Below are 19358 nucleotides of genomic sequence, written 5' to 3' on the forward strand. Positions count from 1 at the left end.
ATAGCAATGAGATAACTTTGGCCCGTGAGTTTGAGCAAACTCCAGAAGATAGTGTAGGACAGGGAAGCCTGACATGTTGCATTCCATAGGGTCACAAAGCGCTGGACATGACTGAGTGACTGAACAACACTTCAGACACATGGCCTTACAAAAAGAATATAAATATTAATATTTTCCTTGTGATACCAGAGTGTCAAACTCGACAAATACATTTAAAAAGTTTTGTCCCAGGTCTTTCCCCAAAATGGCTTTCTTAAATTATATATTCTAGGTCAATTTCTAGTAATATTTTTTAAAATACTTTTGAACAGTGCAATAACTGGCTTTAAAAGCACAATTTTATTTTTATTACTCAGAGTAATGTGACAAAAATCTTAGAAATTTTAGGGGATTGCTATCAAAACGTTGTTTTAAATTTTTATCATATATATCCTGAAAAGTTCTACTTTATCATAAGAAAGCCACAGAGAGCATGAAGGCTGTGGCATAAAGCTTATATACAGTTCTCTATACAGGTTTATGATTCAAAACTTCCATAGAGATTTACAACAAAAATCTGAACATGAACCATATTGCTTTCATATTATATTTAGCTGGTTTTTCATTGTGATATAGAAGATACAAAGTTTATATTTTTATTGTCAGAACTTTTATTTAAATGACAAATATATGTATATTACATATACAAAGTTTTTTTTTACAAAGTTTTAATATGCATATTAAGATTGTTTTCTATTATAATTTTCCTTTATCATCTGGATATTTTGGCACCAGAGCACATATATACATAGACATTACAGTTGAAAAGCATTGTTTCTCTAAAACAAGATTTCTTGTTTTTCCAAATTTTGATAAGAAATAGTTAAAACTATAGTTATAAATACTGTATTATGCATTTAAAAATGATATATGCATTGAAGGTTGAATGGATTTGTGACTTTAATGTTAATTTTTTGACTGCTCCTAAACAACTGAGCCACTTCACTTTCTTTCTATAGTTCCTTTTGGAGAAGGAAATGGCATCTTACTCAAGTGTTTTCGCCTGAAGAATCCCATGGACAGAGGGACCTGGTGGGCTACAGTCTGTGGGGTTGCAAAGAGTTGGACACGACAAGCAACTAACACACACACACACAAACAATGTAGGAGAATTAATAGATGCAACGATTTTAAAAACAAAGACTAAAAAAGTTAAAATAATATTTATGCACAAAAACTTGTCCATAAATGTCAAATTCATGCTTTTTTAAAAACTTTTCTGCAGATACAGTTTGTTCATCTACCAATTTCCCACCAAACCCTAAAGGAGTCCATGTAACAGGGTTTATAGTGTTAAAAGTGTAGGCAATTCTTTGTCTGCATAAGGCTACTAATATGGCCCAGAGGGTCCATTCTCAGAGTGCCCACCCCCAGTGCACTGGCCTCTGATCCACCTGCTGTTCATTTCTTCACCCTCCTCTAATGTCTAGGATGTGAAATCTTCAGTGATGTGACAATGGCGTAATTGTTCCAATGGCCACAATTTTATATATTAGTTGACCTGCAGTTGTTTAAAACAACCTACTTGGATATGCTATATCACCTTCAAACTAAAGTGATGCAATTAGGAAAAATATTTATTTGTTTAGTTTCTTCATTTGTAAAGTAGATTATTAGACTGCTTACCTTTGTGATTTATTTCATAAACTAGATAAACTAAATGATGTAAAAATACTTATAAAGATACCAGTTATTTTTGCCAGACATTCAGTTCAGTTCAGTTCAGTTCAGTTCAGTCGCTCAGTCATGTCCGACTCTCCGCGACCCCATGAATCACAGCACGCCAGGCCTCCCTGTCCATCACCAACTCCCGGAGTTCACTCAAACTCATGTCCACAGAGTCGGTGATGCCATCCAGCCATCTCATTCTCTGTCGTCCCCTTCTCCTCCCGCCCCCAACCTTTCCCAGCATCAGAGTCTTTTCCAGTGAGTCAACTCGTCGCATGAGGTGGCCAAAGTATTGCAGTTTCAGCTTTAGCATCAGTCCTTCCAATGAACACCCAGGATCGATCTCCCTTAGAGTGGATAAATATGAAATATTCCTTCCTTGCTTATCTGCCATATTCTAGGTTTTGTTGCTTCATTCCAGACTTAGAAGATGAGATATGAATGTGGCAAATCAAACAAGAGTAACAGAATTTATTTTTCTTGGATTTTCTGGTGTTCTCTATCTAAGGCTTGCATTATTTGTGATTTTTCTTACTGTATATCTGCTCTCTCTCATGGGAAACACCCTCATCATCTTCATTGTTCTCATGGATTCCACACTTCAAACACCCATGTACTTTTTTTTAGGAAATTTGTCCTTTCTAGAGATCTGGTACACGACAGCCACAGTGCCTAAATTGCTGGCCACTTGTCTCTCACAGGTTGTTACCATTTCCATTTCTGGTTGTATAACCCAGTACTACTTTTTTTTCTCTATGGGGGCCACAGAGTGCATCCTGTTGGCTGTGATGGCCTATGACCGATACCTGGCTATATGCAGCCCTCTAAGATACTCATTTCTCATGAGTCTCCAGGTATGCCTGCAGTTTTCAGCTGGATCGTGGATTGGGGGCTTCATTGCCCCTCTCCTACCCACCATACTCATCTCTTACCTAAACTTTTGTGGACCCCAGAAGATCAATCATTTCTTCTGTGACTCAGATCCAATTTTTAAACTCTCCTGCTCAGATACATTCTTGGCGGAGGCTTTGGGTTACACATGTAGCTCTGTTGTGATTCTGAGTTCTTTTCTTCTCACTATGTCATCCTATGGGAATATTGTGGTCACAATAATCAAGCTATCTTCTCGAGAGTCTCGGAAGAAAACTTTCTCCACCTGCGCCTCCCACCTCACTGTGGTCACCATCTATTATGGAACCATTATCTTTGCCTATGTTCGTCCTCCAGCCAAGTACAATTTTACCATGGGTAAAGTGATTTCAGTGTTCTACTGTGTAGTCACTCCATTGGTAAATCCTCTCGTATATACCCTAAGAAACAAAGATGTGAAGAAAGCTTTCAGGAAAGTTCTAGCACGAAAGAGGTTGCTCTAGGATGGACACATGCAGAATATTTGAGAGATCAATTAAAGCAATTTAGAATTGATTCCCCAACCACATTTGCAAATGGTAAGTATTTAAAATTATGTAAGTGATGCCACCTAATATGGAGAAATCTGTATTTTTCATTTTGGTTTGAATTCTGCTGAAATAGATATTCTGTAATTACTATGTTTAAGAAGACCTAAGTACAATGTCATTGTAATAAAGAAACAAATAACATAAATTTCCTGACCATGAGACATTTACAATAGGAAAATTGTCTAATTTAGTCCACAGGGATGCCTGGCGTGCTGTGATTCATGGGGTCACAAAGAGTTGGACATGACTGAACTGAACTGAACTGAATGGTTAAGTTGATTTTTTAAATAATTTATATCTTAATAGTAACCATGGGCCAGAATTTGTTTCTATTAAATTACTCAGTGTTGCTTCATTTAGTAGATGGACCATTATAAATGTACCATCTTTTACTTCAAATTCTTTAAATATTTATTAAACACATATAATGAGCCAGGAGAAGGCAATGGCAAGCCACTCTAGTATTCTTGCCTAGAAAATCCCATAGATGGAGGAGCCTGGTAGGCTGCAATCCGTGGGGTCGCTAAGGGTCGGACACGACTGAGCGACTTCACTTTCACTTTTCACTTTCCACTTTCACACATTGGAGAAGGAAATGGCAACCCACTCCAGTGTTCTTACTTGGAGAATCCCAGGGACAGGGGAGCCTGGTGGGCTTCCGTCTGTGGGGTCACACAGAGTCGGACACGACTGAAGTGACTTAGCAGCAGCAGCAGCAGCAACTATTCACAAGCATGGATGTTGATTTAAGTATGCATATAAGTATAACTGGAGAATTTCATTAGGAAAATAGATAGTTAAAAATTTTCAGATAATATTACAGAATTTCCAATGAGCACAGAGGTAAAAATTTTAATAAGTAGAGGGAAAAAAAGGAAAATATCTAGAACTAGAGAGTACAAGAACTGAACATCTAATGTGGTAAAACAAGTATCAGCTTTTTAATATTCTTATAAAATATTTAAGCACACAATAATTTAAGAAAACTAATTTAATTAAGCCAGAGAAAGAGAGGGGATGAAAAGGAAAAAAAAAAGTCTTAGAAAAAAGAATGCCATCATCAAGTCCACCTTCCATGTTAATGAAAAGCTTTACAAGTTTTATTTCAATGAGTGCTGGAAGAAATAAATTCTACCAAAGCTTTATAGATGAGTGTTCTTTACCTAGGGACTTCCCTGGTGGCTCAGATGGTAAAGAATCTTCCTGCGATGCAGGAGACCCTGCTTCAATTACTGGGTTGGGAAGATCCCCTGGAGAAGAGAATGGATACACACTCCAATATTTTTGCCTGGAGAATTCCATGGACAGAGGAGCCTGGCAGGCTACAGTCCATAGGATCACAAAGAGTTGGACACAAATGAGAGATTAAGTTTCACTTCACTTTCTTTACCAGATTGCCTCTGAAAGTTTTGCTATTTAGAGTGTGGTCAGTGGCATAGAAGATTCAGAGTAACCTGGGACATTGTAGAAATGCAAATCTAGCTTCAATTCCTTGAATGAGATGATGCACTGAAACAAGATTCCCCAGTTGACTGATTTGCAAATGAAATCACTACAAGAACTATTTTAAGCAGTCAAAGTTTTTTAAAAAATCTGTTTAAAAAAAAAATCTATTCAAAATTTTCTTACACATGACAATGCTTGTTTTCTTTTAAATTTTGACATGTCATTTTCTGGTACATAATTAAAACAAGCTGTTTGCATGAATTCCCAATTTTTAATTTTTAATTAAAAGTTTTTATTTTTAATTCAACACACATTCATGGAAACTATTATCAAAATTACCTGTACATGTAAATGAAAAATATGTGCTATCCAGCAACACTGTTAACCCTTTCTTTTCCAATAGAATATCAAAAGTGTATACAATTATAACAATAACAAGGAAACAATAACAACAAAAATTTTTTTGTTCAGTCACTTAGTCAAGTCCAACTCTGCAATTCCATGGATTGCAGTACACCAGGCTTCCCTGTCCTTCACTGTCTCCCAGAGTTTGCTCCAGTATGGAGTCAGAGTTGACGTCCTCGTGGTCAGGAAATTTATGTTGTTTGTTTCTTTATTACAATGACATTGTACTGAGGTCTTCTTGAACATAGTAATGTTATTTACTCAGATTCATGTCCATTGAGTTGGTGATGATGCTAATCTCTTCAGTCAGCCAGTCAGTTCAGTCACTCAGTCGTGTCTGACTCTTTGCAACCCCATGAATCACAGCACACCAGGCCTCTCTGTCCATCACCAACTCCTGGAGTTCACTCAAACTCATGTCCATCGAGTTGATGATGCCATCGAGCCATCTCATTCTCTGTCCTCCCCTTCTCCTCCTGCCCCCAATCCCTCCCAGCATCAGAGTCTATTCCAATGAGTCAATTCTTTGCATGAGGTGGCCAAAGTATTGGAGTTTCAGCTTCAGCATCAGTCCTTCTAATAAACACCCAGGACTGATCTCCTTTTGGATGGACTGGCTGGATCTCCTTGCAGTCCAAAGTACTCTCAAGAGTCTTCTCCAGCACCACAGTTCAAAAGCATCAATTCTTCAGCGATCAGCTTTCTTCACAGTCCAACTCTCACATCCATACATGACCACTGGAAAAACCATAGCCTTGACTAGACGGACCTTTGTTGGCAAAGTAATGTCTCTGCTTTTTAATATGCTATCTAGGCTGGTCATAACTTTCCTTCCAAGGAGTAAGTGTCTTTTAATTTCATGGCTGCAATCAGCATCCACAGTGATTTTGGAGCCCCCCAAAAATAAAGTCTGACACTGTTTCCACTGTTTTCCCATCTATTTCCCATGAAGTGGTGGGACCAGATGCCATGATCTTAGTTTTCTGAATGTTGAGCTTCAAGCCAACTTTTTCACTCTCCTCTTTCACTTTCATCAAGAGGTTTTTGAGTTCCTCTTCACTTTCTGCCATAATGGTGGTGTCATCTGCATATCTGAGGTTATTGATATTTCTCCCAGCAGTCTTGATTCCAGCTTGTGTTTCTTCCAGCCCAGCATTCCTCATGATGTACTCTGCATATAAGTTAAATAAGCAGGGTGACAATATACAGCCTTGACGTACTCCTTTTCCTATTTGGAACCAGTCTGTTGTTCCATATCCAGTTCTAACTGTTGCTTCCTGACCTGCCAAGATGTATACTTGGAGGCATGTATTTCCTAGCAAAAAGTTATATATACTGGCTTCTCTCCTCAGTTCAGTTCAGTTTAGTTCAGTCTTTCAGTCGTGTCCGACTCTTTGTGACCCCATGAATCACAGCACGCCAGGCCTCCCTGTCCATCACCAACTCCCGGAGTTCACTCAAACTCATGTACATCTAATCGGTGATGCCATCCAACCATCTCATTCTCTGTCATCCTGGTCTCCTCCTGCCCCCAATCCCTCCCAGCATCAGAGACCTCTTCCTAAAGCTAGTGAGAGGCTATGCCCCAGGCTAAAGTCCTAAAAATTGAATTTGCAACTATTATATTATTCATTTTTCTTCAAGAAAACAGAAACCAGAAGTCATTAAACCCAAAAGTTTATGTAACTTTTTTTTTTAATCAAAGTGGTAAGTTTTGTGGATGTGACAAGACAAAGATTCCTGGGCTAGGAGCATGAAGTTGTGGGAGTGTGACTAAGAAATTCATAGAGAAACTAAAGAACAATAAAATGTATTTTACTATATTTGTTTTACAGGTTCATTTTGTTATCAAAGTCCAACTTTCAGTGATAAGAATGCTCTTCTTTTCCTGTGTCAGAGTGTGTAGCTTCCAAAAGGAAATGTTATGTTTTTATTATAGGTAGAAAGGAAAAATCATAAAGCCCTTCCTGAATCTGCTGTTTCTCAAGTGCTTTCAGCTCAAAATAGTCATTATGCCAAAGCAGCATATTTTGGTGTGGCATTCTCTTAAATCCTCACGAATGGACAAAGACTTTTTCTTATTCTGTTAATGGTAGTGATCTTCTGAAATCCAGTTCTTTGGTAGAATATATATCTAAGTCTTCATCCTTTTATCACACCACTTATCCCAAAACTGACTTATTTATTTTTCTTTGCTTTTGGCAAGGACAAGCCAGGAACCGTGGGTGATTTTGAGTCATTCCAAAAGGAAAAATTCTGTTATCTACTCCAACTACAATTTAAAGATACACAGATAAGTTTACCTGTCTCATTTATTCATCTTCATCTTGTTTTTATATTTTTGTCAACACTTTGATCTTACTTTCAAAAACTGGAAAAGGGCAAACTTTGTATGTAATAAGTACCACATTTCTTTTTGGCAGGATACATTAAAACTGATTATCATAAATTTTAGAATTTTTCTTGCTGGTGATCTTTATAAAGTAGTGTAAACATAAAACAAAATGCAAACCCACAAGAAAAAGTTAAAATGAAAGCAAAATAGTATTTATTTAGATTATAAAACTAGAAGGGTATTTGATAAAATTTCACAGGATGCAAAGAAATTAAATATTTTATAGAGAGAATAGTGCTTACTTATAATTTGTTCTCTAACACTTATCAATACATGTAGTTCTGTGAATTAAAATGACAATGTATATAAAGGTAATTTTTATAAGTATTTGAGCAACTTCCTGACTTAGGAAATGGTTTGTAAATAGTTTTTCTGGTTGTACCTTTCTCTATGGTATGAATATGCTGAAATAAATGTTGCAATTTATATTTTGTATATTAAATCTGTATTTGTGTATTCCTTCCAAATACTAGTGTACTGAATTCTGTGTAAAATATCTATCTGCTCACTGACCGTTTCCTTATGAAAGAGACTTGAATTCTGAAATTAAATATAGAAAACTGAAGTCTGCTTCATTCCATTATTTTCATGGGAAAAAAACCCACAACTCTGTCAAGTAATGGTTCCTTGTTATTTAAGGTAGAAGTCTGGTGCATTCGAATTTTCACTGCCATCCCCTAATCCATCACTATTCTCATTTTTTCTACCGAATTCTTTTCAAATATATCAATATATTTTCATTTCCTTAGACAATATCAGAATCTAAGCTACATATTGTATATATTTAGATACCACTGTTATTCCCCACAAAGATCTGACCCTTCCCCTGAGGACAACATCCAGTGATACCCACTTGATACAATCAGAATGGACATTTTACAGTGCTAATAAGAATATGTCTCTTTCATTTCTAAAACAGGTAAGAGTATTTTTCTGCTTTAAGAATATAAACTAGACTACTCATGCTGATCTAGAAATATTGCATGGTCTAGTTTTGTCTTATTTTCTTGTTCTTTCTTTTGTCAGACTTGAAGCATTACTAGATTGTCTTATCACCATATACTCAACATGAATTTTCCCCTACATGTCATGAAGCATATTACTCACTCCACTGGGCTCTTCTTCCTTCAGCAATCAGGGTATGCTGCTTTTCTTTTAAGATCTCCCCTAAGGCATCGCTTTCCTATGGCAGAGGCCCTCCCTGAACTCACTAAAAAAACTCAAGGTTCTGTAAATTAAGTTCTTCCAATCATCAGGCACCTTTCACTCAAACTTTGCTGAGTGACAATTTTACATAATCCATATGATTATAAGGTCATGGCATTCAATTCATGCTATCTTATTTTACATCTAAGAATGAATTATGTCATGTGTTTAAAAATTCAAAGTTATAAAAGAAAGTGCATATTTAGAAATTGCAATACTTCAATTTTATCATCTACTCATATTTTCCTTTGCTTGTATAGGTAAATAATATAGTGATTTCCTGTAAATAAATTAAGTGATTACTTAGAATAATCTGGATATTCTTTGTGGCAGGATGTGGGCACAAGGCATACAAAATAAATAGAAATTTAGAATATTTTCTGTACAAAAAATAGCATATAATATATACACAGTACTGTGGATTGTTTTAACTTTGCAATTAAGTATCTTGAAGGATGTTTGATGCCAGGATTTAGAGGACTTTTTGTTTTTATATGTTCATAGGATTTTTTTTTTCTTCACTTTTTTTTTTTTATTGAAAGCTAATTACTTTACATTAATATATTGGTTGTTTTTGCCATACATTGACACGAATCCGCCCTGGGTGTACATGTGTTCCCCTTCTTGAACCCCCCTTCCACCTTACAGCCACTATGGAGAACAGTGTGGAGATTCCTCAAAAAACTGGAAATAGAACTGCCATGTGATCCAGCAATCGCATTCCTGGGCGTACACAACGAGGAAACCAGAATTGAAAGAAACACATGTACTCCAATGTTCATTGCAGCACTGTTTATAATAGCGAGGACATGGAAGCAACCTAGATGTCCATCTGCAGATGAATGGATAAGAAAGCTTTGTACATATACACAATGGAATATTTTTCAGCCATCAAAAAGAATGCATTTGAATCAGTTCTAATGAGGATATTTTATATTTTAAAATTCCCTTAGTATTGGACACTCTTTCTAGCACATTGTATGTTTCCCTAATCTACAATTAAGTGAATATTCCTTTTTCAGTTCAGTTCAGTTCAGTTCAGTCACTCAGTTGTGTACGACTCTTTGCGACCCCATGAATCACAGCACACCAGGCCTCCCTGTCCGTCACCAACTCCCGGAGCTCACTCAAACTCATGTCCATCCAGTCGGTGATGCCATCCAGCCATCTCATTCTCTGTCGTCCCCGTCTCCTCCTGCCCCCAATCCCTCCTAGCATCAGACTCTTTTCCAGTGAGGCAACTCGTCGCATGAGGTGGCCAAAGTATTGGAGTTTCAGCTTTAGCATCAGTCTTTCCAATGAACACCCAGGATTGATCTCCTTTAGAATGGACTGGTTGGATCTCCTTGCAGTCCAAGGGACTCTCAAGAGTCTTCTCCAGCACCACAGTTCAAAAGCATTAATTCTTCGGCGACCAGCTTTCTTCACAGTCCAACTCTATTCCTTTTTAAAGATTGATTAATCTATTTAGGAAATTCAGGATCTTAAGGTTGCTTCTGGTTTCCCCAAATTTGGCCCATGTTTTGTAGAATTAAAAGTTACCCAACCTACTCTACTGTTCTTCATCACGCACTTTAGAAAGAGATGCTTGCAAGTAGACAAGCTCTAAACAATATTGTATGTTGTAATCAGTTTTCTCATTTAGGAAGAATTAATAACAATAAATATAATATGTGTGCCTAGTCACTCAGTTGTGTCCAACTCTTGCAACCCCGTGGACTGTAGCCTGCCAGGCTCCTCTGTCCATGGGATTCTGGAGTGGGTTGCCATTTCCTCCTTCAGGGGATCTTCCTGACTAAGGGATCAAACCAGCATACACTGTGTCTTCTGTGTCTCCTGAATTGGCAGGCAGATTTTTTTACCACTGAGCCACCTGGGAAGCCCTACCATCCATATTAAAGAGGAGATATTTATAATGTGGCTAAATAAAATAAAATTAAACTAAAATAAATTTCCCATAAAGGATATAAATCACCTGAAAAAATGGCACTTTTTAAGAGTTATTATATATTAAATAAAATTTCAAAAAATATTTAAAACATTAATAAAGGAATATCTCTAATATAAATATCAAAACCATCAGGGTAAATAATCACTGTATCATTTACTTATTGAACACTTTATTTTCTGTATCACCTCTTAAACTTACATTATTGCACAGAAACACAATACGCATAAAAATAAATAGAAATGTTAGAAAACTAAAGTGCAGTGTGCTTTTAAAAGCTGGCTCCCCAGTCATTGATAGACCTGCTGAAAAGACAAAACTGCGTCCATTGCCAAGAATCACCAGATTCCAAATAGAGCCAGTAGATCAGATACCATTCCCAATGTGAAGAGACCATGCAGTTCAGTTCAGTTCAGTTCAGTCACTCAGTCGTGTCCGACTCTTTGTGACCCCATGAAACACAGCACGCCAGGCCTCCCTGTAAATCACCAACATATTATCATTAGCCAAAATACCCAGTTTTATGCCTTATTTGACTATTTTCTTACTTTTTTTTTTCTCAGAAAACTGGAGAGGGGTTTAATATTTAAGGGACATTTTTAACTTAAGTTGCAACTGTTTTCCCTCTGCTGCTGATAAGTTGCTTCAGTCGTGTCCAACTCTATGCGACCCCATAGACGGCAGCCCACCAAGCTCCCGTCCCTGGGATTCTCCAGGCAAGAACACTGGAGTGGGTTGCCATTTCCTTCTCCAACGCATGAAAGCGAAAAGTGAAAGTGAAGTTGCTCAGTCACGTCCAACTCTTGGCGACCCCATGGACTGCAGCCTACCAGGCTCCTCCACCCATGGGATTTTCCAGGCAAGAGTACTGGAGTGGGGTGCCATTGCCTTCTGCAAGGGTCACTCATATCCAAAGCAATTCTCTTTGGAACAACCTACCCAATTTCATGAACCTTTCTGTCAAGAAATTGTGAGTCTTCATGACATTATCTAAATATATGTCTATTTTCTCAGTCACAGCATTTATGATTCATTCTATTTTTGAGGAATTGTGTGAAGTACAAAGTGAAATGAAAAGGAAGAGGAAACATAAATCCAGATTTCTCCTAACATAGTTGAAGTTTCAGTCCTTGTATCAGAAAACAGTCTTTGCCACTTTCAGCAAAGGATAGAACATTCAGATGAAAAATCAGTAAGAATATGTCAGACCTACCCTATAATTTTAGACTAAAAAGTTCTAACAGACTTATCCAGAACACTGCATCCAACAAAACCAAAATACACATTCTTCTTTAGTGCACACATAACACCTGCCAGGGTAGAAATATTTATAATAAATAGGTCAGAAAAAAAAAAACCAAAAGTGTAGTCACTCAGTCGTGTTTGACTCTTTGTGATTCCATGGACTGTAGCTTGTCAAGCTCCTCTGTCCCCTCTGTCCATGGAATTCTCCAGACACGAATATTGGAGTGGGTAGCCATTCCCTTCTCCAGGGGAATTTCCCAACCCAACCCAAGGATTGGACCCAGTTCACCTGCATTGCAGGCAGATTCTTTACCATACGTCAGAAGAATGAGTATTAAAAATCTAAGAATACTGAAATTATTTGTTATTGTTATTCAGTCACTAAGTCATGTCTGGCCCTGTGACCTTATGGACCCTGTGACCCTCTGATGCATGCCAGGCTCCTCTATTAACTATCTCCAAGACTTTTTTCAAATTCATATTCATTGAGTTAGTAATCATCTCATACTCTGTTGTTCTCTTTTTTGCTTTCAATCTTTCCCAGCATCAGGGTCTTTTCCAATGAATCAGTTCTTCATAGCAGGTGACCCAAGTATCAGAACTTCAGCTTTAGCATCTATCCTTCCAATGAATATTCAGGACTGATTCCCTTTAGGACGGACTGGTTGGATCTCCTCAAAGTCCAAGGGACTCTCAAGAGTCTTCTGCAACACCACAGTTCAAAAGCATCAATTCTTCAGCGCTCAGCTTTCTTCATAGTCCAGCTCTCACATCCATACATGACTACTGGAAAAACCATAGCTTTGAGCAGACAGACCTTTGTTGGCAAAGTAATGTCTCTGCTTTTTAATATGCTGTCTATGTTGGTCATAACTTTCCTTCCAAGGAGCAAGTGTCTTTTAATTTCATGGCTGCAGTCATCACTGCAGTGATTTTGCAGCTTCCCCAAATAAAATCTGTCACTGTTTCCATTGTTTCCCCATCTATTTGTCATGAAGTGATGGGACTGGATGCCATGATCTCAGTTTTATGAATGTTGAGTTTCAAGCCAACTTTTTTACTCTCCTCTTTCACTCTTCTCCTCTTTAGCTCTTCTTCGCTCTCTGCCATAAGGGTGGTGTCATCTGCATATCTGAAGTTATTGATACTTCTCCCGGCAATCTTTTTTCCAGCTTGTGCTTCATCCAGTCCTGCATTTCTCATGAAGTACTCTGCATATAAGTTGATGCTTTAGTATTTTATTTAATATAATCTAGACATTCAATGAATTTCCATTACTTAATATCGCTGAACTCCAAAGTTTTAAATTTCTAAAAATCTGGAGATAGTATTTGTAGGTAGACATACCATAAAACATAACTTTCTTTAAAAAGCTTACCCAGAAGATTTTATCCCACTTATCTCTACTTCATTAATTTATGAAAATATCATGATACCAAGTTAATATTCTTGTTGGGAAATTTTAACACAGATAACATGTGCTTATTAAATTTCAGTAAACCTAGATACAATAAAAGTGTATTATAAAGTTGATGACTCAAAAGACATATCAACATTAATTAAACCATCAATTTAAATTTATTTGTATTCATTAAAGTTTAGTCCTAGATCCTTCTTTAAAAATTTGGCTATTTGAAGTTATTTTAGAAATATTTCATTTGTATGTGCTTACTTTTAAGTCATTTACAATTAATTTTGATAACACCATCTGAAAGTAGGAATATATATTATATTTATAATGTACATATACATGTGTATTCATCCTAATGGACACAGACATCTCATATCTTTTTCTGCCTGAGTTTAAAAAGGCCTCTTTTCCCTTCTTTCTTTCAGTTTTAGGTCTGACTAATTGAACCAAGGTTACATTTTCAGGTGATGTAGACTGTGTTTGCATTTCAAAGATATGATGGAAGTTAAAATATCAGATTTTTCCTAGGAGGTTTTTTGGTCTCTCAAAGTCAGAATTTTGAAAAGATGTTTTATTAAGCCAGCTTTCTCTACAGTTTTGGATTGTCAAAAGAGTTTCATCCTGTCCATTTAAGAGTTAAGATAAGTGATTCCATGCATTGGCTTCATTTTAAATGTACATAAAGCCAGTTGGGTTTAAGTGAGTGACTGTCCATCAGGGAACTGTTCAGCCTGTTTCTTTTTATCAATTTGGTAGCCTGATTCAGACATGATCAGATCAGATATGAATTTTCTCAGTGCAGTGTGATAAATAGAATATGTGCTGCTTCTAAGTTTAGCTCCCCAAGGAGTTACCCTTGGATCTGTTTGAATCGCAAATAAGTCTCAGTTTCTGGCTCCAGCATAAACTGCTATGGGTACTTGGACCATTAGTTTATCAATATTATTGTACCCCACCCCAGTGAGCAGAATTTACTTAATGATTGTAGTGGGATCTCTTGCAGGACTGATGCACCAACATTTCTACTAGGGTCTTAGTTATCTGACAACACCTTATGGCCAAAATAAGAAAGTGCCCTTTTTTGTCAGAGATGGGTAAACTTGGCCTCTCATTTTACTAGCAAAGTGTTTGTTCAGATCATATATACATAATCTTTTGAATTTAAACCAAAATTTAAAAAGGTAAGCCAAGCCAGTTAATGTCAAATCTCTCCCTAGATCTCCGCTTTGAAATGTAGTAGTACAATATATCTTTGGCATCCTACTAACAAGTAAAGCAATTCAGGTAAAATCCCGGTGTCATCTAAAGCAGTGATGTCCAGATAGCAAGTGAAATCACCAAAACACTTGAGGAATACCAGTAAGTGGGTGGGGCTCAAAAGACCATTCCAGCACCAAGCACTGGTTCAGGGTGGACTCCAAGTGTCCTCTGGTGAGTATTCTGATATTCTGCTGACTGTACAAAAAAAAAAAAGTAAAAATATTCAATTAATAATCAAGTTAAGAAGGATAAAGGAAATTTATTCAAGTCAACTAAGGATTATAACCCAGCAGAGAAACTCTCAGAAAGTTCTGAGAAGTGTCTCATCTATCAGAAGTTGAAGACACAGTCACATAGATTTTCAAAGGATCATATAAAAGAAGGACATATGGATATTTCACATAAAGTTCACCAGGAACAACTATGCAGGTAAGCACATACAAGGACTTCCCCAGTGGCTCAGCAGTAAAGAATCTGCCTGAAATGCAAGAGTCGCAGGAAATGCAGGTTCAATCCCTAGGTTGGGAAGATCCCCTGGAGGAAGACATGGCAGCTCACTCTAGTATTCTTGCCTGGAGAATCCCATGGACAGAGGAACCAGGTGGGCTACAGTCCATAGGGCTGCAAAGAGTTGGACACAACTAAAGTGACTTAGCACACACACACACAAGCACATACTAAGTGAGCAACAAGTCAGAAAAAACCCTGGCAAATCTGGGGAAGAGCACTATTCTTTTAGTGTCAGAAAAAAGGGAGAAAACTGATCTCTAAGGATGACCAAGATACTCCCCTTTTTGAGGAGCTCTGGTTAATGTTTAATGAAGATACAGGTTGCACATTAGGGAGAAAATTGTATGTTTAATTTTTCTTCTCCTGCTTTAAGTACAAATTTTATTTCATCAGTTTGAGAAACAATAGAATGTCAAGTAGCACTAATTGAAGAAAAAAATAAATCTATATTCAAAGTGGAGAAGAAAAGACTAAAATAGGACAAAAGTTGAAAGAAATAAAGAAAAATTAAAAGGAAGACAAGAAAGAAGGAGGAATTTAAGAGAGAAAAGAAAAAAAAATTGGCATGTCCAGAATCTTTACAGTATTGTCTGATTGTAATTTATATCTGACTAAAGAAAGCATTCCTTCTGAGGTTCTTTTCTGTACCAGGACTTTTATGGAAATATTCTCATTATCATCTTTAGATATTCTTAATTCCTAAATGACCACTGACCAGAACGATCTGACACTCATCTGATGGCTCAACTCTGAAACTCACTAATAAAAATCTAATAAACAAGATAAAAAATAATAGAATCAAATTATAAGGTTTGTGCAACCTCCTTTTAAGTACAGATACTTTACACTTCTTGGAATAATAGTAAAATATGCTATTTTGTGTGACTGTCCTGAGAATATTGTGAGATCATGGTAAACTCTAAGAGTGAATGTAAACCAATCAGAATTTTCAGCTTAGTAGAACATTGTTATATGAATAAAACCAGAAGAAGAGCTACTTAAAATTTGAGGAAAGACTTTCATTCTTGTACCTTCCACAGTCCCTGGGAAGAAATGTGGTAGTGAGGCAAGTCTTACTTTAAGTTGTCTATTACATTGCTTGGTATATTACATGAATAACATTTGAATATATAATAGTGTCAAAAAAATGAAAAATATCATGACCAAATGAAAATAAAACAACATTCATGGCTTATTTTCAATACTTGAATTCAAATATTCTATTTGCCACTGAAATCTTCATATTGTAATACATTAATAAACAGAAAACACAACTTGAATGTATTCATAAAGTTGTTATATGCTCACTACAGAAAACCAGTTGTAAGTAAATCACCCTTCTAAGTGGTCCTGAGTCCTAAGTGGTCCTAAGTCTTAAGTTCTAGGTTTAAGGTTGCCTTCTGATCCCTCGGGGAATAAATGCTCTCTCTCATTAAAATCCTTGGTCATTTCTCTTGGTTAATTCCTACCATGATTATATAAATGTACCCTCATGTGAAAAGTAAGATCGTTAAACCAATGGCTGAGGCTGAAGGTAAAACTTAAAACAGCAGTCATACACAAATTGTACAGCTAATTAAGCACCTTGGTCATGATATAGGCAGCTATTCTTGAATAAAAGTATTTTTTGATAACAGATACCAATGACTATCCTCTCCTTACACATTTAAAGGAACACATGCAAAATGGAAGAGAAAAATGTACCACATCACACCATGGTTATTGGGATATTCACTTTTTATTCCATGTCTGATTGCCAAGTCTAATGAATGGGAAGAAAAGTCTCTTAATTTTGATACATTTGAAGGATATATTACTCAAGTGCTTTTCTTCTTCTGACCTCAGGAAGATGTTGCAATATTGTCATCTGCATCTGTGAAAAGAACTTGCATCAGTTGTTGAGAAAATTTTCCAAACAACTTATTTCAAGGACCAAGAGTATGATGATAATGCTTGTCTCTGAATGGCTAGGAAACACCATGCACATTTTGTTTAAATGAAAGCTGGTGTCTTTGAGAGATTCATTTTATGGCCCTGGACAGGCCAGTTCTCTTCTGGTAGTTTGAAGGAATTGTGCAGGCAGGCACAAGAAATAGATATATATGGTAGGAAATGTCAATGTTGGTGTCATATTTCTGTTATGAATATTTCTATCTACTATCAATGAAGAGCTAGTATCCCACTGTCACACTAATGTATGCTTCTCCCATATTCTGCCTCAGATATATTCTGTATCATCTTTGATTTCATTTGACATTATTTTTTCTTTAATTTTGTTACATTTTGTTGTATTTTTTTATTTTGATCTTTCTCAAGATCTAGAACAGTGTTTGGAAAATAATCTCTGAGTAGGAAAGAGAAACATTGTTTTCTTTGTTGCCTGTACTTGCAAAGTGTGTTAGCTTCTTGACACACTGATATGTCCTAAAGGCTTTACACCTGTCTGCTATATACCTGAAACATGAAATACAAAATTCTTCTGTTCTATAGACAACTAACCAACAGCAATTTAATTTCACTTTCCGCCTCTTCTAAGTTCTCCTTAATATCAATCTTATTTCTGTTGCAGCTAAGTCGCTTCAGTCTTGTCTGACTCTGTGCGACCCCATAAACGGCATTCCACCAGGCTTCTCCATCTATGGGATTTTCCAGGTAAGAATACTGGAGTGGGTTGCCATTTCCTTCTCCACTGCATGAAAGTGAAAAGTGAAAGTGAAGTCGCTCAGTCGTGTCCGACTCTCAGCAAACCCATGGACTGCAGCCTACCAGGCTCCTAGTCCATGGGATTTTAAAGGCACGAGTACTGGAGTGGGTGCTATTCAGTCAGTTCAGTTCAGCTCAGTCTCAATCGTGTCCGGCTTTTTGCGACCCCATGAAGCACAACACACCAGGCCTCCCTGTCCATCACCAGCTCCCGGAGTTCACTCAAACTCATGTCCATCGAGTCGGTGATGCCATCCAGCCATCTCATTCTCTGTCGTCCCCTTCTCCTCCTTCCCCCAATCCCTCCCAAGATCAGAGTCTTTTCCAGTGAGGCAACTCTTCGCATGAGGTGGCCAAAGTATTGCAGTTTCAGCTTTAGCATCAGTCCTTCCAATAAACATCCAGGACTGATCTCCTTTAGAATGGACCTTCTCCAAATCTTATTTCTACTTGTTAATATTATAAGAAGGGAAATCTGATGAGCTATGCCTCACTCAGGATCAAGCCATATCAAAAGTTAAGTAAAGATAAATGTTACCATATCTGAATGAACTAGTTACTAATATAATCTTTATTTTTACAAATAAGAATCAGCCTGACTGAGAAATTAACCAACGCTACCATCATAACAGAATTTTTGCTCATGGGATTCACTGATAACCAGGTGCTACAAGGACTCTATGTTCCATTCTTCTTCTTGATTTACCTGACAGCACTGATGGGGAACCTCCTCATTATTATTCTCACCACCACTGACCAGCGTCTCCAGTCACCCATGTATTTCTTCCTAAAGAATTTGTCCTTGATTGATATCTGCTACATCTCTGTCACCGTGCCCAAATCCATCATAAACTCTCTGACCCAAAGCTACTCCATCTCTTTCCTGGGATGTGCCTCACAAATTTTTCTTTTCATCTTTTTGGCTGGCACAGAGTATGCCCTCCTTATAGTGATGTCCTATGACCGTTATGTTGCCATCTGCCATCCTCTGTACTATGAGGCAACCATGAATAGAGGCACCTGTCTGCAGATGGTGATAGCATCGTGGGCTAGTGGGTGTGCCTATGGATCCATTCATGTTGCAGGTACATTCTCTGTACCTTTCTGTGGGCCTTACATAGTACATCAGTTCTTCTGTGATATTCCTTCAGTGCTCACACTTGCTTGTTCAGGAGAACCAATTCTAGAATATGCATTTGTCATTGCTAGCTGTACTTTTGCTTTTGTATGCTTTCTTTTCCTGATTGCCTCTTATGTTTACATTTTTTCAGCTGTCCTGAGGATTCCATCTGCACAAGGCAGGTTCAAAACTTTCTCTACTTGTATACCACACCTCACTGTAGTGATATTGTTTCTCTTTTCTGGTATTGCCAATTATTTAGGAACTAATTCTAAGTCTGCATCATCACTGAATCTCTTCATGTCTGTATTATACTCTGTATTACCTCCCAGCCTGAACCCTCTCATCTATAGTCTGAGGAACAAGGATATGAAGGCTGCCTTAGGCAAAATCCTGGGTGGTAAATTGCTACTAAATATATAAGTTCCCTGCTGACTTTAAATTGTATGGTAAGTGAAATCATTTATTGAGAGCTAGATCTATTAACATTACTATTTTGCCATCTCTCCTGCCATAGCTATACCAAATTTACATATTCTGCA

The 19358-nt window shown here is 37.2% G+C and overlaps 2 protein-coding genes across 2 annotated transcripts; both read left to right on the forward strand.

The window, feature by feature from the left end:
• The first annotated feature begins 2144 nt into the window (after positions 1 to 2144).
• On the forward strand, positions 2145 to 3080 carry LOC129559545 (olfactory receptor 5A2-like). Its single transcript, XM_055431401.2, has one exon. It carries the CDS (start codon positions 2145 to 2147, stop codon positions 3078 to 3080), a length of 936 nt encoding a protein of 311 aa, XP_055287376.1.
• Positions 3081 to 14871: 11791 nt separating this feature from the next.
• LOC129558898 (olfactory receptor 14A16-like) lies at positions 14872 to 19239 on the forward strand. The gene is made up of 2 exons (XM_055430318.2): positions 14872 to 14912; positions 18285 to 19239. Exons 1-2 carry the CDS (start codon positions 14872 to 14874, stop codon positions 19237 to 19239), a joined length of 996 nt encoding a protein of 331 aa, XP_055286293.1.
• Positions 19240 to 19358: the final 119 nt, after the last annotated feature.

This window comes from Moschus berezovskii, chromosome 8, assembly GCF_049115385.1.
Source record: "Moschus berezovskii isolate FMDL1 chromosome 8, NW_MosBer_1.0, whole genome shotgun sequence".
NCBI classification, from domain to species: domain Eukaryota; kingdom Metazoa; phylum Chordata; class Mammalia; order Artiodactyla; family Moschidae; genus Moschus; species Moschus berezovskii.